The sequence below is a fragment of the Indicator indicator genome, chromosome 8, assembly GCF_027791375.1.
Source record: "Indicator indicator isolate 239-I01 chromosome 8, UM_Iind_1.1, whole genome shotgun sequence".
NCBI lineage: Eukaryota > Metazoa > Chordata > Aves > Piciformes > Indicatoridae > Indicator > Indicator indicator.
This window is the reverse complement of record NC_072017.1, coordinates 1,493,335-1,514,477: the sequence shown is the minus strand read 5'-3', so window position 1 is coordinate 1,514,477 and position 21,143 is coordinate 1,493,335. Positions and strand designations below refer to the sequence as shown.

The window sequence follows — 21,143 nt, the reverse complement described above, 5'->3', positions numbered from 1 at the left end:
AAGGGCATTACAGAAGCACTGACTGTAAGGACAAGTGATCATGAATTAAGTATTTAGATGAATCAAAAGAACCAAACTTTCTGTTTAAGGCTTCTGGTTTCTGAAGGGCCAAGCTTGCACAAAGGTTGTGGGCAGGTCTGTAAGTTGCGATGGCTCAAAGAGCACAGAAAACCTGGAGCTGAGTTAAATATGCAAAAGGCTGGAACAGTTCAGAATTTTGATTCCCAGTTTGAAGAGAGGAAACTTTACAGAAGAGCTTTACACTTAATTAAAAGAGCAGTCATGCAGGGCAGCAACAGCCATGTCCTGCAAGAAACTGGCAAGAAGTGGAGAGCCATAAAGAGAAAAAGAAATGTAAAAAGGCTACAAATCAGACAAAAATTTCCCACAATTAACTGATCAGGCTTTTGCAATCTGTTTTGAAATGCTATCACAAAACTGTAAGGGTGGGGTGCAGAGTAAGAATAGCCTAAGTATAACCCCAAATCTATGTTTTCAGTCAGAGCAAGCATACTGAAAGTTCAGGGGCAAGTCAAAGGACACAGAAATGAAAAGCTCTGCCACCAAAACAGAAGCAGAATTCAAGGAACTAATGCAGTCAGGACACACACAATCTCCACTTTGGAACTGGAAAAGTCTGATTCATTAGCTCATTCTGCTCCAAGCCATCATCCTACTTCAGAATTAAAAAGAAAGTCAGTCTGATCCAGCAGAAGGGATTTCTACTGAATAAAACCTGAGGTTCATGCCTTTACCAAAGCACTCTGGATTACATTAGCACAAGTCATGTACCAAAGCACAGATGTTCCTCTACATTTCCCATAATTGAAACAGGAAGTATGATATTGGAAAACAGAGCCAAAGGAACATGGGAAAAAATTGCTTCACTTGGTAACTTCACAGAAACGCCTCCAAGTCCTGGCAGAACGCTGCACTCACAGAGAAATGGCACTGAGGTCACATTCCTCTGCTGGAGACCAGACAGAGGAGCAACATCAAACTTGCACGTTCAACCTCAGCCAGCAAATGCTGGATTTGAAGCAGCTCTGCATCAGTGCTAGGAAAAAAAGAATTGGCAGCTGGGCCAAGATCTGCAGCATTTCTCTGTGGGCTCTATATTGAATATCGGCCTCCTAGTCATAATTAGAAGCAGTCAGCCTGCCCATGGCAGGGGGTTGGAACTGGATGATCCTTGAGGTCCCTTCCAACCCTGACAATTCTGGGATTCTTCATCGTTTCCAACATTTTCCTGTGCTATTTTTTTCCCCAATAAGAAACAGAATCAACAGTGGCCAACAACCAGCTCAGATAGTTCATCTGGAGCTGCTGCCAGGGTACCAACCCTGGCCAATGAGGAAATGGTCCAGGAAGAACCAGAAGCAACTCAGTTAATCAAAACCTAGTGGCTGAACACAGCAGGACTTCTGACAATAAAGCAGCTAATCGGTGCTGAACACTTTATTTATTGCTGGGGTCACTCTGCTTTATTGTAACAAATCCAACCACCACAGGAGGCAAATTCTGCTTCAGATCTTTGCCAACAATTTGTCCAAGACTTTTTAATGTAAACCAGTGCAGAGCAATGCTAGCAAGCACTGGCAACCACAGCTTTAGAGACCTTAATATGATACACAGAAGATAAGGCCTTGAGCAGCTGAGTCGAGTTGAGAGGTGTCCCTGCCCACAGCAGGGAGGTTGGAGGAGATGAGCTCTGAGGTTCTTTCCAACCTGAGCCATTCTAGGGTTCTATTAAATGCTTCTCTTCATGAATCAGAATTCCTGGACAGCTATGGGACACCAAAAAAAAATTAGTATGGGCTTTTAGACAATATTAGCAAAAATATGGTTACATCCCTGTTATTTAAATAATAATATCTTGAATCTTAATGCACCACCTTGACTCATAATAAAATCAGAAAGTCACAGAATTCTCAGGGTTGGAAGTGACCTCAAGGATCATCCAGTTCCAACCCCCCTCCCATGGGCCTCACACTAGATCAGGTTGCTGAGAGCCACATCCAGCCTGGCCTTAAAAACCTTAAAAGCCAGTTCCAGCGTCTCCCCCCAGTTCCTATCACTCCCTGACACCTTAAAAACTCGCCAGCTTTCTTGTAACCCCCTTCAGACAGTGGAAGGCCACAAGAAGGTCTCCTGGGAGCCTTGCCTTCTCCAGACTGAACAACCCTAACTCTCTAAATCTGTCTCCATAGGAGAGGAGCTGCAGCCTTCTGCTCAAGCCTCGTGGCCCTTCTATGGACACTTTCCAGCACCTCCAGATCCTTTTTGTATGGCACTACCTTGACACCTAATGGTCTCTTTATTTAGGAGCTCTTTACACTTTTTTTTAAATAATTTCCTTAAAGGAGCTGCAAAATTGTTAATATTTTATGTACTAAGTAAATATAATTTAAAAAAAAGCCCCAAAAAAGGCCCCCTGCCAAGTGTTCCTGTGGTTCCAGTCCTCACCTTTGTGCTTCCGTAGGAAGTCGATGCTCTTCTGCAGCACAGTGGATTTGTCCATCTTCCGAGCGTTCCCGGGAAGCATGGAGCCCAGCTCTTTGATAAGGACATTAAACTGATCTCGACGTTTCTTCTCAGACTTGTTTCTGGACACTCTGCAGAACATAACAGGGAAGGGTTTGTAACAACTGCAAACTTTCTTACAGGAAGTTGTGTCCTGCTGCCAGGTTCTTCACACAGGCAATCCCTCCAGAATTTCCGCTGCAAGAACTGCACAAAGCCCCCAGCTTCATCACATCTCACAACACCACTTCTGAAGAGTGGCTTCCTCCTTCACCTGCAGCGGAGCAGCTAAGCCTTTGGAACAAAGCAGATCAAGAGAGGGGATTCTGCCCCTTAACTGAGCCTCCACCTGCAATCCTGCCTCCAGTTCTGGCATCCCCAGAAGAAGGAGGATACAGAGCTGCTGGAGTGAGTCCAGAGGAGGCCACAAAGATGATGCAAGGACTGGAGCAGCTCTGCTGTGAGGACAGGCTGAGGGAGCTGGGGGTGTTCAGTCTGGAGAAGATTCCAGGGTGACCTCAAAGCTGCCTTCCAGGACCTGAAGGGATCCTCCAGGAAGGCTGCAGAGGGACTTCTCATCAGGGGGTCTGGAGACAGGCCAAGGGGCAGTGGTTTGAAACTGAGGCAGAGCAGGGTTAGAGTGGAGCTGAGGAAGAAGTTGTTGAGGAGGAGGGTGGTGAGACTCTGGCACAGGCTGCCCAGGGAGGCTGTGGCTGCGGCTGCCTCCTGCCGGGGGATGTTTCAGGCCAGGCTGGATGAGACCTTGAGCAGCTGAATGTAGTTGAGAGGTGTCCCTGGGCATGGTGGGGAGGTTGGAGGAAATGAGCTCTGAGGTTCCTTCCAACCTGAGCCAGTCTGTGACTACTTTTAACAAAAATGCAAATGACTGAACCCTGGCTGTAACTACACAACATACCTGAAGAATATCAGGAAAAAAAATGAGTAAAGAATCAGATGTTTATTGCTTAGAAATCACCCTGTTAAGTTCAAGTGTACAAGTAGAGGACATTCTGTAACTTCAAATAACTAAAAAAGTCACCTTTTTGCTTTATCTTTGTCATCTTCTTCCACCAGCCCATCAAAAATGCTTCCATCATTTCTGAAAGAAACAAAAAGAACACAATGTTGGAGTGCAAAACTTCTCTCTTGCGGAGTCCCACCACAAGGAAGGGGTGGGGGAAAAGAGGACATTATTCATCATCTCCACAACACCAAGAAACCAAAGCATTGTTTAACTGTGATGTCTCACCCAAGGATCATCATCAGTAAGCTCAAGCCAAGACTGCTGTAAATTCTGCTGGGGTGTTTACTAAAGAGAAAGCCAAAAGCCTCACGTTTCTGACATGCTTTCTGATGCTTCTTAAGGGGGACTTAGAACCCTCTGCAAACACTACTTAATTTAATTCTTCTACCTTCTTGATTACTTTCATTACTTTATCCTTTTGAAAACATGAGAGAGAACATGTAGAATTTATTTTAAGTTATAGGCAGCTTCTGTTCCAATTATTGGAAGTAATTAGAGTAGGAAAACACAATTTCCTTAAATACTGAAAACTGAAAACTGTCCTCTTGTTTTCCAAAGCTGCTATATAAAGGACTCTCACATTTTCTTCTGTGTCCTGGTTTGAGTTGAAACAGAACCAATTCTGGTCAGTGATCTGACTCTTCAGCCAAGCCTGTTCTAGGTGACTGCATCTTCTGAAGTTAACAGCATGGTTTTGCAGACAGGGTCTGCTCCTAGAAGTGATGACAGCACTTCATGTTTATAGTTACTACCAAGGATCACTATGCAGAAAGGTTCTTGCTTAATATTTGCTCCTATGGAGACCAAAGTCACTGCTAAACCTTCTGTAGCTCATTGGAGTGCCTGAAGTAGAGTCGTAAGTGAGTAGAAGTCACACGTGTGGGAAGCAGCAAACAGGTGACCCAAACTTGACAGCAGGGGATTCCATTCCATATACATTATATTCAAGATAAAGCTAAGGGATCACAAGGGTTAAACCCTCTTCTTGTCTGAGAAGGACTCTGTCTTAGGTCCTAATCCAGGAAGTCCAGAATCCATTTTCCAGTGTGCTGCTGAGCCCAGTCTGGACTCTGGAGGAGTTGGATACTGGGTTTGTATATATTGCATTATTTTTTAATTAGTTTTTTTAAATCATTTTATTGTTACTGTCTCAAAGTTGGTTTAGGAAGGGTTTTTTCTAACCTGTATGTCACTCTCCCTTATTCCTTCTTCTGGAGAATCACAGATGCCTTCTATTAACCCCTCCCCCTTGCCCTTGGGATGGAGGACATCTGTCATTCCTCAGCCTGTGACAGATTCACTGGCACCCAAGGCTGGGCAAACTGGGGCCCTGACAGATGGCCCAACCAGTTCAGATTCCATCCTGCTCAGCTGAAAGTGCATCAGATTTTTTCCTTTGAGAGTCTTGAAGAGCTGGGAACTCAAACCCTGTCTTTGCTGAGTGCAATACTGTGCCCTGTTTTTGGTTACCTGTGGTTACTGCTGAGTTGTGCTGCATCCCCTCAGAGCTCTGGGTGAAAGCTTTGCTGTGGTGGTGAGTACTGAGCCCTGCCATGCAACTTCACCAGGGCACCTCAGGCACCACAAAGTGGATTTGTTACTAACTGCACTTTCACTTTCACCTTCACCTCAAAATTCTGCTTCTCCCTTTCATGCCAAGCTGACTCTGTGAGATTCTAAGGATTTCAAACACGGCTGCCAAAATTAATTGGTTTTAGCAAATTGATTACTGATTCTTCTGAATGTGCTGGTGTCAGACTATCAGGTGCAGGTGTTGGTGCAGCCATCTCAGCCCCTAACAGCATGTGCTGCTCCAGCAACAGGCACTGCCCCTACTGCAGCATCAAGCACTGCCCCTGCTCCAGCTCCAACAGTGAGCACTGCCCCTCCTCCAGTTCCAACAAGCACTGCCCTCCTCCAGCTCCAACAAGAACTGCTGCTACTCCAACATCAAGAACTGACACTGCTCCAGCTCCAATGAGCACTGCTGCTACTCTAACCCCAACACCAAGCACTGCTGCTACTCCAGCTCCTGCAAAGAGCACTCCAGCTACACAGACCTCTGCTTCGGCCTCTCCCACTAAACACCTAGAAAGAGTCAGATGAAAGAAAGAAAATCCTGGAGAGGGTCCTACTGAAGTGAAACCATTGGGGAGGGAGCAGTCAGAAGCAGGACTTAAGCCACTCCCCACCTGGCTGTTTCAATGCTGGGATAACAGGGCCAATACCATAGGTTTGGAGGGTAGTTGGGATCCCTGAGCAGAGACAGAGGCTTTGGCAAGGTGCTTGTGAGAAAGACAAACACTCAGTCTTTGGAGGTTACTCGTGCCAGCCAGGGATACCTTTAAGGATGGTATCAAATGCTGCCTAAGGAAATGGACAACCACAGGAAAAGCTATCAGGGACCTGAGAGAACCAGCTGTGGTGTGAGAAGTGACTTAGAGTGACTGGCAGGTAATTAGAGACCTTCATGCAATGCCATGCCAGCAACATATGTTGCAGAAGTTTGTGCAGGGTGCACAATCAATATATAAGGATGTAGAAGGAAACGAAGAAATCATTTGGAAAACTATCCAAGAGGGAGAACAGATCCTGCTCTTCCCCTGAATGAAGCCATTAGGAGAAAGTGCTCTCCTATGAGACCAGCTGCAAAGGAACAGAACATGTAACAGTGTGCCCTGTGGTCTCTCCTGCCTGAGTATTGGCAGCACTTGAGTAGATGGAATGGAAAACCTACCTCTGCCCTACAGGCACAAGTATGCCAGTCAAACAAGGTGAAACAAATACAAGAGAGAGTCTTTCCAGGAGAAGGGCTGCTCCAGATTACTGTGAGCAGTTCTCTGGTCCTCATGGAGAGGCCCCACATCCAAAGGCCAGCAGGGGAATGAAAATATAACCTATGAACCCACACAAATCCAGCTGCCAGCAGCAGTACTACCCTCACAGTTAGAAAGGCCCTGCCTCTGGGGTAGAGGGGAGTTTATTGGACTCTGTGGATTTAATGGCCTGGCACATTAGAAGCACAGAAGTATAAAGCCCTGGCAGACACTGGTGCCCAGTGCACCCTGTTACCATCGAGCCACAGAGACAGAATCCCTGCTCTTGTGTCAGGGGGATCTCAAGAACTGATTGCACTGGAGACTCAACTGAGAGTAAGTGGGGAAAGCACCTTATAGTGACTGGTCCAGATGCTCTGTGCATCCTTGGCACAGACTTCCTTTGGGAAGTGTATTTTAAGTGCCAAAAGGGTAGTGGTGGGTCTTTGGTGTAGCAGCTGTGGAGGCTGAGCATACAAACCAGCTGACTATATTGCCTAAATTCTCACCCGAGTCTGCTGCTGTGGGGCTGACGAGGCTTGAAAAGGCCAACAGGTGCCAACTGCTACTAAATGGTGCACTGACAACAGAATCACATCCTTCAAGGCTCTGTGGCCCCCCATCCATAAGCTGGTCCTGCTGTTGAAGGCCAAGGAGTGGTCAGCAAGGCTCACTCACCCTCGCAGTCCCACGTGGCTGGTGTGAGAGTCAGATGGAGAATAGAGGTTAACAGGGAACTCTCATGGCCTGAGGGAAGCTGGGCCACTGGTGAATGCTGCCCTGAGGGACATACTGGAACTCCAACATGAACTGGAATCAAAGGCCAGTGGGCAGGCCACAGCTGGCACTGTTAATGCATTCTGCTCAGAGTGGAGGCCACAGTTTGCTTTCACCTGGGGATGCAGCTGGAACTGACTGCCCCAGAGGTGCCAACACAGCCCCTACCAGCCCAGTCTGGACTCAGGGTTTGTACATACTGCTATTGGCTGTGTCCATATTACATTATTTTCTTCCTAATATCACTATCTTTCCTTGCTATTATTACTGTTCCATTAAAGTTGGGGTAGGTTTGGGTTTTTTCCCCCTAACCCGTGAGTTTCTTTCCCTTATCTCCCTTCCCCTTCTGTTATTTGTTTAGTGGCCAGCCCAGCCTTAACCATTCTGTCTGCTTTCACTCTGCTTGATGCTGTTCACACCAACTCCTGTGTGCTCACCCTTGAATTTTCTGTCCTAATGTTTCCTTCCCTCAAGGCAAGGAACTGTCTTCCTAAAAAGCTTACCTCATCTCTCTGATCTGTAACTGATAAATCACCAAGCAGCTGCAAATTATGACAAGCAGTGATGTTAGGAAGTAATTATTTTGTGTGCTACTACAGAAAACAAAGCTTTTTAAAGGAATTACTATATTCAAAAGGTAGAAGGTTCAGGGAAATGCCACTGAAAGAACTCACAAAGCCAGAGAAGCATTTCTAAAATGCTGCTCTTTGCTTTTACTGCTACCTACTTCAACTGCATTTAACTTGCTGTCAATTTGAGGCACGTTTCATTTCCTGAAGTCTCCAAAATGGTAACACACACAATATGAAGGACAGGTGTTCAACTAAGCTGCTAAGAAAGCCCAGGCCAAGGAATCGAGTCTAAAATATGCCTCAGTTATTACTTTTCCCTTGAAACAGGTTAGCAGGTCACTTTCTCCTATCACCTGCAGCATCACCAAGCATTTCAATGGATTTGTTTTCCTTCATCAAATACTGAACTACTAAGAAATTCAAGTACACGTTAAAAAAAATCAGCTCGACTTGCACAGCTGCTGTTCCATGGCTGAAAACAAGAATTCTAAGATTCACCTCAAACAACAGAAATCACCCTTTCCAATAACAAAAAAACTCAACACATCTGAAAACTCCTAAAAGAACTTTGTCAAAAATAGCCCAAACCTCACCCCTCTCATTGGCTGCAGAAATTAACATTCTCTGTATATTAACCAGAAGAAAAAAAAAAAAACACCAACCATTGAAGGAATGCCTGAACAGTAAATCTCCCCAATCTCTCAGTATGTATTAACATACCTGTCTGCAATGGAGCTCATTTTATGGGTGCTTATGGTAAAAAACATAACATAGCACACTTTAGTCTTGTGGTAGACATTTGTACGTTTGCCTGTAAGAAAAGAAAACCAAAGCAAAAGGTGACTGGAGGAACAAACAGCTTCTAACAGATTCCAACTTTTCACCTGCTCTACCAGCCTGTCTTCTTTCAACTCTCTAACCTTCTGCTCTGCTATCCTGCCTTCTCTCATGCAATATCCCTTACCATCATAACCTGAACTTTGAGATCTCCTTTTACAGTAGAGAATCATCAGGACATGAGGAAAAACTTCTGTAAGTGAGAGAGTGGTGAGGGGTTGGAACAGGCTGCCCAGGGAGGTGGTGGAGTCACCATCCCTGGAAGTGTTCAAGAAGCTGTAGATGTGGTGCTTCAGGATATGGTTTAGTTAGGTTACTGTTGGACTGGATGATCTTTAAGGTCTTTTCCAGCCTCACTGATTCTATGATGAATAAAGGTATGCACTAATTGCACTTTTAGCTGAGTGTTAATTGTTAAACAAATGCAGTGTCTAATAGAAATAGGGATCAGTATGAACATCTGTAGGACAGATATCGTTCCTTTAACCTGCAAAAGGCAACAGATATATACAGCTAAATACAGAAAACTTTCACCCCTGACAGAACTGACATCTTCATCACCCAGAGTCACAATTTAGAAGTCAGTATTTTCACTTTAGCAAAGCTCTCCATTTCCACTATTCAAGAAAGTCATTCATCACAGAATCACCCATGTTGGAAGGGACCTTCAAAGCTCATCCAGTCCAACCCCCCTGCAGTCAGCAGGGACATTCTCAACCAGATGAGGCCACCCAGAGCCCTGTCCAGCCTCACCTTGAATATCTTCCAGGGATGGGACCTCGATCACCTCCCTGGGCAACCTGTTCCAGTGTTACACCACCCCCATGGTGCAGAACTTGTTCCTCACATCCAATCTCAATCTGTTCTTCTCTCATTTCAAATTATTGCCCCTCATCCTATCACTGCAGGCCTTTGCAAACAGTCCCTCTGCAGCCTTCTTGCAGGCCTCTTTCAGGTAATTCACTTGTTACAGTACACAGGTCCCAGGCCAGAACTGGAAGCTGAGAGATGGTAACTTGGAGACCACAGCGAATGCACCTGTAGTGCCATTCTGTCTCTCTTTTCAAGGTCTGACCCTTCTGTCTCTGCATCCAAATTTGTAAGACACTGCATGTTCTCAGAGCTTAAACATCCCAATGGAAAAGATTCCAGAGATGATTCCAACGCAACCAGTCAAGTTTAAAGCAAAGCACTACAAAAATCAGGGACTGTGTCCAAGATTCAAATCAAGTCACATTTTAGAGACAACTGAACATTGCTGCTCATCTCCCCAGCACTGGTAACTGCAACCTCATTGACGATAAGAACATGATTTTTACCTTTGACACTTTGGGACTTATTAAAGTGTGAGGTTTAGGGATGAAACCTGGTTCCTTTGAAGAAGAACAACGTGGAGTTAGATGTATCCTCTTCTGCTGAAAAGCATTAGAGTCTGAACTGTAAAAAGAATAAAAAGGAGTTTTAAAATTAATGAGTTTTAAAATGATCACTTGAGGGTTTTTTTTAATAAGTCATTCCAACAAATTTTTTTATAAATGCAATATTCTGCTTAGTAAAAAGGCTCCAGGTATTTCACTATCCAAATTCATCTGGCTGTAAAGCTCTTCTTGATAAGCAGAATATCCTGACACAATTTCATCTCTGCTTGAAGTTATCACTTTTAATCTTGACAGCATTTTTACTTTCCAATCTGGAATCACCCACACCAGCCACATGTTCACTTTCAGTTGCTAAATATATACTTCAAAGTACCTTTATATCATTATTTAAACACCTTTACCACTGAAACACTTACTTGGGCCTCCTCCTGGCATTCCCAGCTATGCCTTGTCCTCTCCAAGTCTCCAGAACTGGCACTCTCAGTTCTCCAGAATGAGTAGAATGCTGCTGCTGGCAACTAGCAAAGTTGCTCAGCTGTGTTACTGCTACCCTCTCTGACAGACATTAACCCTTTCTTTTAAAACTCACTTCAAAAACACTTCGAAAGCTGAATTCCAAACTGACCTTCAAGATGCACTTTCTCCACCAAAAAACCCTAAACACCAGTGTAAGCAGTCACCAACTCCCAGCCTTTTTACACCATTACACTTCAGTTTTACAGTTCCTTCCCTTGAACCATGCTACTTTTCACATTTTTAAGTTACACAAAATCATTTTTTCTCTCAGCTTTATCCTGTTTCTATCTTGCTTACTGTTCATAAAATGTATTCACTATTCAGTATACCTGTACCACTACCAAAAAAAATTTTTTTTAAACCATATCACAATCTAAAAAGCCATCTGGGATCTAAAAACTAAGCTTGTACTACTCAATAATGGAGAACACTACAATTATCTATGATTTCATTAGAAAAGGTAATTTTCTCCTTGCTCTGCACCTAACAGAGGCTCTCAGTGGTTAAAATACAGATGCAAATGTTAACATTCAAAGTTAAAGTAGAGCAGAACAATCTGCCAACAGGAGAAAAACAGCTCCAGCATGATTCAATGAAGCCACTCATTCTTGCCTGGCCAAATAACCTCCTGGCCCATTGACCTACTTTTTTAGGTGCTTATAGCCTCCTTTCCTGTTCTGTTCTATTTGACAAGTGCAAACATTAATAGTGACAAAGAGTCCCATGAAGTCTAGGTTACAGAGACTGCAACATGAAACCTGTGTTTTCAGACTGCTTGGAGTCAAAACAACTCTGACAATTCTCAGCCAGTTCCTAACAAGAGTTCTAATGAGGAAAATTTTACATCACCTAAAACTCACCTCTGCAGTATGTAAAAGAAACAAAAAAATAAAATCACAATTAAACACTTAAACACCACAGGATTTAAGCACAGAACCATATTTCAGAATGTCTAAACCAGGATTTTTTTAAAGGAAGTTTGCAAGGATGCTTCATCACAGAATGGCTCAGGTTGGAAAGGACCTTTGAGCTCATCTCCTCTGAACTTCCCACCATGTCCAGGGACACCTCTCAACTAGATTCAGCTGCTCAAGGCTTCATCCAGCCTGGCCTTCAGCATCCCCAAGGAAGAGGCAGCCACAGCCTCCCTGGGCAGCCTATTCCAGAGTCTCACCACCCTCCTACTGAAGAGCTTCTTCCTAAGATCCAGTCTAACCCAGCTCTGCCTCAGCTTCAAACCATTCTCCCTTGTCCTACTGCTAGACACCCTGATGAAAAGGGATTGTAAAACGAGGAGGGGAGGAATATGTTTATGTATAAATGACAAAGCTCAAACCAGACCAAAAGGAAAGCTAATCACAGTGGAAAAGCTTTAACAAGCAAACCCACATCCATCTGTAAGTCAGCAGAAATGGCATGGATGTGAAAGGCAGCAGAAAGGTTAAGACGCCTACACACCAGCACTGTCAGCCGCAAGTGTCCAAAGGTTGTGGGGCTGCCCCTGCAATTCATAAGGCTTTACTGAATACAATGAATTGTCTCTAGATACTCTCTCTGTTGCACACATTCAGTGCCTGGTTGAAGACTTTTCTGCAACCAAGAAGGGTAGAAAGTTTCTGTGCCTAAGAAAGCTGAGGTCCTCGATCCAAGGATACGCAAACTGTTCCCACACAGCATTGCTCAAACTGCAGCATCAGCACAGAAACCAGCAACACTGCAGCTGCTGCAGCATCAGCACAGAAACCAGCAACACTGCAGCTGCTGCAGCATCAGCACAGAAACCAGCAACACTGCAGCTGCTGCAGCATCAGCACAGAAACCAGCAACACTGCAGCTGCTGCAGCATCAGCACAGAAACCAGCAACACTGCAGCTGCTGCAGCATCAGCACAGAAACCAGCAACACTGCAGCTGCTGCAGCATCAGCACAGAAACCAGCAACACTGCAGCTGCTGCAGCATCAGCACAGAAACCAGCAACACTGCAGCTGCTGCAGCATCAGCACAGAAACCAGCAACACTGCAGCTGCTGCAGCATCAGCACAGAAACCAGCAACACTGCAGCTGCTGCAGCATCAGCACAGAAACCAGCAACACTGCAGCTGCTGCAGCATCAGCACAGAAACCAGCAACACTGCAGCTGCTGCAGCATCAGCACAGAAACCAGCAACACTGCAGCTGCTGCAGCATCAGCACAGAAACCAGCAACACTGCAGCTGCTGCAGCATCAGCACAGAAACCAGCAACACTGCAGCTGCTGCAGCATCAGCACAGAAACCAGCAACACTGCAGCTGCTGCAGCATCAGCACAGAAACCAGCAACACTGCAGCTGCTGCAGCATCAGCACAGAAACCAGCAACACTGCAGCTGCTGCAGCATCAGCACAGAAACCAGCAACACTGCAGCTGCTGCAGCATCAGCACAGAAACCAGCAACACTGCAGCTGCTGCAGCATCCTGGATTCACACTCCTGGAGAGGCAAGAAGTTACTGAGTGCCAAGTTGAAGCTGCAAGGTTCTGAGTAAGTCACAGGGTAAAAAGCCACAATCCAGCCTAAGGTAATAGTGAAAAGTTGACACCAGCTGATGATACATTATCTCATGCTTTAGACTGAAACAACTTCAGGAACTTCAGCCCAATTCCAACACTGAACAACATAAAATCATACTACAGCTTTGCTCAGGACAGATGTCCTGCCAGCACTGGCCTGAAAAACGAAGGAGACAAGAGTCAGTGCATGGCCTGCACTTCATTTGGTATACAGCCAGTAACTGAAACTCCAGGGGGACCTTAGAGCTGCCTGCCAGGACCTGAAGGGATCCTGCAGGAAGGCTGCAGAGGGACTTCTCATCAGGGGGTCTAGAGACAGGCCAAGGGGGAATGGCTTCCTGATAGAGCCAACTAGGGAAGGCACCTTGCTGGACCTGCTGTTTGTGGATAAGGACTTGTGGGTGATGTAATGATTGGAGGCTGCCTTGAGTATAGCAATCACAAAATGATTGAGCTCCTGATTGTTGGAGAAGTAAAGAGGGGGGTGAGGACAACATCCACCTGGGACAGACTTTGGCCTGTTTCAGAGGCTGGTAGCTAGAGTCCCTTGGGAGGTAGTCCTGAAGGGCTGGACACTGCTCAAGAGGGAAGCCTTAAAGGCACAGCTTAGGGAGAAAAGGAGAGTCTGTGGTCATTGGAAGTAGGAGCAGGTCACTCACGAGGACTACAGGGCTGTTGTGAGACTACCAGGAAGAAAATCAGATGGGCCAAAGTCCAACTAGAAATTAATTTGACTTCATCTGTTAAAGAGAACAGGAAATCCTTCTACAAATATATTGGCAGCAAAAGGAGGGTTAAGGAGAAACTGTCCTTTGTCAGACTCAGGCAGGAACACAGTGGTAAAGGCTGAGGTACTCAACACCTTCCTTGCCTCCAGGAACACGGTGGTAAAGGCTGAAGAAAAGGCTGAGGAACTCAGTACCTTCCTTGCCTCAATCTTTAGCAGAAAAAAACAGTCGTTCACTGGATACCCTGGAAAAGCAGGTGGTTGGCCAGGCCCAAAGACTGGTGGTGAATGGAGTTAAGTCCAGTTGGCAGCCAGTCACAAATGGTGTTCCCCAGGGTTCAGTTCTGGGGCCAGTCCTGTTTTATATCTTTATCAATGATTTGGATAAGGGCATCAAGTACACCCTCAGTAAATCTGCAGATGACACCAAAATGGGCAGGAGTGTTGATCTACTCAAAGGGAGGGAGGCTCAGCAGTGGGATCTGGACAGGCTGGGTCTTGTCGGAAGTTTAACAAGGCCAAGTGCTGGGTCCTGCGCTCGAGTCACAACAAACCCATGCAATGCTACAGGCTTGGGACAGACTCCCTGGAAACATGCCCAGCAGAAAAGGTGGTGGTGGACAACCAGCTGAACACAAGCCAGCAGCGTGTTCAGGTGTCCAAGACCAACAGCATCTTAGCCTGGATCAGGAACACTGTGGCCAGCAGCAGCAGGGAAGTGATCATAGCCCTGTACTCAGCACTGGCGAGGCCACACCTTGAACACTGCCTTCTGTTTTGGGGCCCTCACTACAAGAAGGGCATTGAGGTGCTGGAGGAAGGCAGCAAAACTGGTGAAGGGTCTGGAGAACAGGTCTGGTGAGGAACAGCTAAAAGAACTGAGGTTGCTAGTCTGGAGAAGAGAAGGCTGAGGAGAGACCTCACTGCTCTCTACAACTCCCTGAAAGGAGGCTGGAATGAGGTGGGTTCTGGTCTCTTCTCCCCAGTACCAAGTGAAAGAACAAAAGGAAATGGCCTCAAGTTGCACCAAGGGAGGTTCAGATTGGATATTGGAAGGATTTCTTTCCTGCAAGAGTTGTCAGGCACTGGAACAGGCTGCCCAGGGAGGTGCTGGTCTGCACTTGTGCAGAAGGGCTGCCAGTTACAGAAATGCCATGTTCTGTAGGTAACCACACTGGAACAGCAGGGCTACAGCTTCCCCTCTGCACAGGACACTGGAGGAGGAGAGGGCTGCTTCTAGCACAGACATCCACACAACCTGACCCCAACAGCCTTTTAATGGGAAAATTTGTGAGCGGACCCAAGTAGCCTGCTCTGGCAAAGCAGTCTGCTCAGCTCCACTACCCTTGCCAGGAGCAGACAAGGACACATCTGCATGCAATGCAGTGAAGAAAGGGCAGCAGGACAGATGGTTGGTGTGTGGTTGCCATTATTAGAGTAACTCAGCCAGCCTCAGGTCTGTTCCTGAGGGGCTTTTGGAAAAGTGGGTAAGGCCAAGCAGTCTGTAGGAGAGGTGAACTGCCTGGTAGGAGGCCTGTTGTGGTCAGAGCTACCACAGACTGACTCAAGTTAGAATGGCCCTTGAAAAAGTGTACACTATTTGCCCACAGACCTATTTCTACAGAGTCCAAACAAACAGCAGCAGTTGGAAGTGCCTCCAGATCACCATCAGCTTGAGACAACAGAGCAAACACAGAGGTAAAAAAGAGGTTAAGCTCTTGGAAATGGTTTGCCACACACATGTCCTTGTCTGCTCCCTGCAAAGGCAACGGACCTAAGCAAGCTGCTCTGACAGGCCTGGCTAAAAGTCACTGTAAATGCTATCCTCATAGAAACATGGGTAATAAGGAACAGCAAAAAAACCCCAGTTCTCCTCTGCATTTCTCATGTATCAGACTGTCCTGCCATCAAGAGAGAGTTTTGCTCTGCAGCTGGGTTCTGAATGCAGCTGGTAATTTCCACCTCTCTCTAGCTCATGGTTAAGGGAAACACCACTGATCACTGCTCCACTGGTCCAGATCATTTGCTCTGATCTCTGCTTGACCAGCTACTCTCTGCCACTCTTCCCTGGCATCTGCATCTCCTTCTCTTTCCTCACTACAGAGATGGGACCACAGCTCCCTCCCCAGTGCAGAGCAGCTCACTAACCTTAGTTCAGGCTGTGGTGGCTGTCTCTTCACCTGTGCTACATTGGAGCTCAGCCCATGCCTGGCCATGTCCCCCACTGATCTGACTTCTCAACTCTTCCTCTAACCTGCCTCCTTGACAGGAGCTTCCTGGCAGTCTGGGCTCTTGCCTGAGTCTGGCTGCCCACCCCTGGGAACAGCCTGTCTCCCCTCCTGCTCTCTAGGAGTGACCAGGAAAGCACTCACCAGGTTGCCAGGTCCTTGGCTGTGGGGGCTGACGCTCTTCCCACATCAGGCTTTTTCCCCTTGCATCCCTTTCACTGCCTGTATCATCTTTGCCTTCTAAGATTCAAATTAACTACATCTGGGGACACTTGAGGTGCTGTTCATGTGTCCCTTTCAAGCTATTACCAAAGATGTTAAAAGAAAGCCTCATGCCTGGAGGTTTTTGCAGCCAGGCTGGATGTGGCTGTGAGCAACCTGCTGTAGTGTGAGGTGTCCCTGCCCATGGCAGGGGAGTTGGAACTGGATGATCCTTGAGGTCCCTTCCAACTCCAATAATTCTATGAAAGTTATTACAATCTTGATTTTCTGAGTTTGTCAGTGAAGACACTCCCTGTCTCAGAAAATCATAAAGGATAACAAAAGAAAAAAAAAAAAACACAACCCAAAAGTACAAAGCTAACTAAGTTTGTAAGATAAATTCAAAAGGCAGTGTTTAATGACCTGGCATCAGAAACAGTTGCTACTCCTCTCTAGTCTCATTGAAAATATTTTCTCAGCCCTGTGTATTCACAGATCCTTACTGCAGATGCCCTTCCTTCAAAAACAAATCCATAAATGTGGCAGAAACACTGCTTGTAGATCTTGTGCAACTAGAGAGAAGGAGAGCAAGACTAGGGCCGCATATCACAACTCCACTTGGACCCATTTTATAAGGCTCCACCCTCCATCTTGCCACCCTTCCTTGGCACACACCAGAGCTGCTCCCTCCTTAAGCTCTGGTCACACACTGCAGCAGTTTCCTCAAATGAACTCACCTAGCACAGAGTCTTTACCACCTTGTTACTATTCAGAAGTGTGGCTTCAAGTACATTTGAGAACTGGCACAGGTAAGGAACAGTGTCCCTACACAAAGAGGAACAGGAACCTCTTGACTACATCTGCCACTGATGAATCGTAACAGGGAACCAGAGCAGGCACTGTGTTTGCACATCTAAATCACAATTTAGTTCATGATTAAGCCCAGCTGAAAACAACAAAACAAAACACTTACTGCCTCCTTAAACGATGCTTGACAGAACACCCCAGTGCTTCACAACCTGAGGCTAACCTGTTAGTGGGACAATTCCAAACGACTCACAGCTCTCTAAATCTCCATTTCTTTTCATGGATTTCTAGAGAGAAGCAGCCTGCAGCCAGCCAGCCCAAGAACAGGTCCTCAATTAATGCTCAGCACACTGCAGGTGGTATAAAAGCTGCGAATTTGCTATTCAGATTCTGCAAGTCATTTCTGCACCCAGTGCCTTTACAGCCTACTTATGACCAAGTTTAAGGCTATAGCCACAGGTCTTTAAGCAGTTTTGCTTGCTTTACAATTCACCTCACCTTTTAAGGGACAATCAACTATTTCGTATCAGCAACTTACTCCTTTAAGATACCATTATCCAGAGCCATCTCACTGCTTCGCAGTTCTGTGCACATTAAAAAGGGGTGGAGAGGGCAGAGGGAAAGGAGGATGCCATGCCAGGCAGTGAAATTAACTCAAGTATTTGTTCGTTGGTTTTGAAGAGCACACAAAGACTTATGTGTTCCTAACTCATAGATTGGGTACTCAACTAGAATGTGGGAGGAACAGACTAAGTACTTCCTCTGATCAGCCTGCTGCTGAAAAATTACCAATACATACACAGACCATGCAGGTAACTCCATGGCTACAGATACCACCAGGCACTTCACACCCTAGCAGTTACTTGTATTTCACAGAATCACACAGAATGTTAGGGGTTGGAAGGGACCTCCAGAGATCATCCAGTCCAACCCCTCTGACAGAGCAGGGTCATCCAGGGCAGGTCACACAGGAACACACTCAGGTTGGCTTTGAAAGTCTCCAAAGGAGACTCCACAGCCTCTCTGGACAGCCTGTAAACTCTTAAACTCCTCTGTACAGCCGAAAGTTTTCATAATGTTAGCCTTTGATTACTTTGACCCCACGCATATTGAATTCCCTGTGTTCTGGCAGCATTGATATCTGTCAGCATGCTGTCAGCATAGCCTAAAAGTAGCTCTGATAAAACAGGACCCAAATATTGCTTCATTCAGCTAAATCAACCATATTTGTTTCACCATATGGCTGCTCTAAAGCTGAGCTGGCACAGGGGAAGGGGAAGCAGTGAATCACCAGGTTAGATATCTTTTGGCAAGACCACCATTTCATGCTGCCCTACACCATGTGTTCAATTACAACCAGAGAACACAATCAGGAAACATTAGCATTGCTGCTACTGCTTGAGAAGTCTGCTTCATATTGCAATGAAACATCTGTGCTCTCCCATGCACTGCTGCATCTGGTGTGGCAACCTCTGACAAATGACATTTCTGGACACAATGAGGTGATCCAGACTCAGCGACCCACAACTTAGCCTTAAGAGTCAGTGGGAAACTGAAGCAAAATACAAAGCAGAGGAGGATATAGACCTCATCATGTGTTGCTGAGGAGTTCCCAGCCTGCCTAATATGTTCATTAGCATGAACTGTGACTGCTTTCAGATGATCTCCAGGTACTTATACAAGGTATGAAGAACATGAAACCAAGAAAATTGAATGTCAGAATTATTTAGACCAACACCAGCTCCTTTTAACTCTTACAATTGCCCAAGTGTGCCACATGGACACAGATTTAAAAACAAACCAAAGATGAGGAGAGTTGCTACCAGCAACACCTAAGCACAAGGGACAGGTGTTTCAGAAAGCTAATATTTAATTTGAAATGTAATTATCCATCTGCTGTAGAAACGTAAACATGTAAATAAAACACCTCAAATATCTCAGTGATAGGCAGGATTTGTTTTTTCCCCCCAAGCTGATTACACAACCCTCAGTTTGCGCAGCTGTGGAAGTGCTTCTGATGCTTACGTTGCCCAGCGTGGGTGACTCATGCACAGCTACACGACTCTGCAAGGCTTCCACCACGAGTGGACTCTCTGACTGCCTGAAGAACAAAGCAGGCACTCCACCTCACCAGAAACTGCCTGCAAAAAGGCAGAAGTGAGGCTTCACATTCACTTGTCCATAAAATGAGAGAGTAGGAACATTTCCAGCTCCAACACTGAAGCTCTGAGCCAAAAATTATCAAACAAGCCTGGAGAAAAGACTCCAGGGGTACCTCAGAGCTGACTTCCAATAGCTGAAGGGAGTCTGCAGGAAGGTTGCAGAGGGACTTTTCTAGAGACAGGCCAAGGGGGAATGGTTTGAAGCTGAGGCAGAGCAGGGTTAGAGTGGAGCTGAGGAAGAAGTTGTTGAGGAGGAGGGTGGTGAGACTCTGGCACAGGCTGCCCAGGGAGGCTGTGGCTGCCTCCTGCCTGGGGGTGCTGAAGGCCAGGCTGGATGAGACCTTGAGCAGCTGACTGTAGTTGAGAGGTGTCCCTGGGCATGGTGGGGAGCTTGAAGGAGATGAGCTCTGAGCTCCCTTCCAGCCTGAGCCATTCTAGGATTCTACGAAACAAGTAGCTCCTGCTCCCTGCCCCCTCTCATCCCTTTCCCCTAGAAGTCTTGCACATCATCCTGGAGACCAGAATGTGGAAACAAAAAGAAGGATGTTGTAAAAAACAGAACAAAGGAAGCACTAATACGTGTCTCAGCTTCAGTGATGTGGCCAAATACCCCTCTGTTATTAACACACTTCATGATCTGCTCAGGACATCAAAGGCATTCACCAAAAATAAAGACTTACTTTTTCTAAAACTCTGGTGTTTGCCAGGGGATCCTTCAGCTTTTCCAACACAACCACCTGTTACAGAAAGAGCAGGATTACACGGTAAACAAAATCATATCATTACAGAACTCCAGCCCCCTGTATTGCACTACTCCTTAAATCCACTGAACAAAGCACCAGAGTTACTCTTTTGTCAGAATTTTCACTACAGCAATTGAGGCACACCTGGAATTGCAGTGATTGGAGAATCTGTGCAGAGGACTAACTCTCCAGGTTGCACAGGCAAGAAGAGCCTTAACAGGAAATAGAAACAAAAAAAACCCCAACCCAAAACCCAAAGAAGTTTTGCAATTTGTAGAGAGAGGAAATCTCGTAATTGTTTTCTTAGCTAAAGAATGGACAAAAGCAAGGCAGAAAATCTCTACTTTTGTTGTCCTGGGATACTCTTTGCAAAACTGTTTGACCCACTCTGAGGATAGACATGAAGCATCCTTTCACCACCTTGCTACATGCAAGACTCAAAAGGAATGATCAGCCAGCACTGGGGACATGATTTAAAGGCCATGATGGGGCTGGGGTGATGCTTGGACTTGATGATCTTTGAGGCCTCTTCTGTGACTGAGTCCTCAAAGATATTTATGTGAGGACTCTAAGTCCTACCACCTGCAATACTCAACACAAGATCCTATCAACTACATGGGACCTTACTCACTACATCACTGCTTTTGGCTAACTTTAAACTCTTTTCCTGAGATTTTTTCCCCTTTCTTACCACTTTTCAAGCTTTCCTTTCACAGAATGATCAGACCACACTATTTCTATCTACCAAAACACCTCTCAGAATACCTAGTTCTCAGCATTCTCATGCTCTCAACACCTCCCAGATTAGTATCACTTGTTTTATTTGCAAATATTTAAAACCTTTCTTTCCATGTCATTATTGAAGATGCTGAAATTGGCATTAATTACAAGATTTCCATCCTGTTTTCCCCCCTCTTTTTCAGATTGGAATAGAAGCACTCACACTGGACAAGATCTTTAAGAGCATCAAGTCCAACTGTTAAGCCAGCACGGCCAAGTGCACCACTAAAGCCCATCCCTAAGCTCCACATCTATGTCTTTAAGTATCATCTCCAGGGATGGTGACTCAATCCCTTCCCTGGGCTAAAGGGCAACCTCCACACATGGCTTTTAGAAAGGATTACACAGATTGAATGGAGAGATGCTTAAGCCTAGGAGAATAATGTTGATGCTAGTTACAACATGACAGAATAGACTGGAGAAAAACAGTTTCAACCATGCTGCAAGTAACTTGCTTTCAAGAAGAAAAGTTCTCCAAGCTGCTGCAGATACTTCTGCTGCT

General features: G+C 45.7%; 1 protein-coding gene across 1 annotated transcript in view; it reads right to left on the bottom strand.

The window, feature by feature from the left end:
- CLOCK (clock circadian regulator) overlaps positions 1–8,479 on the bottom strand; it is a 44,866-nt gene extending 36,387 nt beyond the window's left edge. The window contains exons 1-3 of the mRNA XM_054383262.1: positions 8,433–8,479; positions 3,563–3,622; positions 2,467–2,615 (exon numbers count right to left, since the gene is read on the bottom strand). Of these exons, the coding sequence (XP_054239237.1) occupies positions 2,467–2,615; positions 3,563–3,622; positions 8,433–8,479 (256 nt within the window). The remainder of the gene's footprint in view (positions 1–2,466; positions 2,616–3,562; positions 3,623–8,432) is intronic.
- Between the last annotated feature and the right edge of the window lie 12,664 nt (positions 8,480–21,143).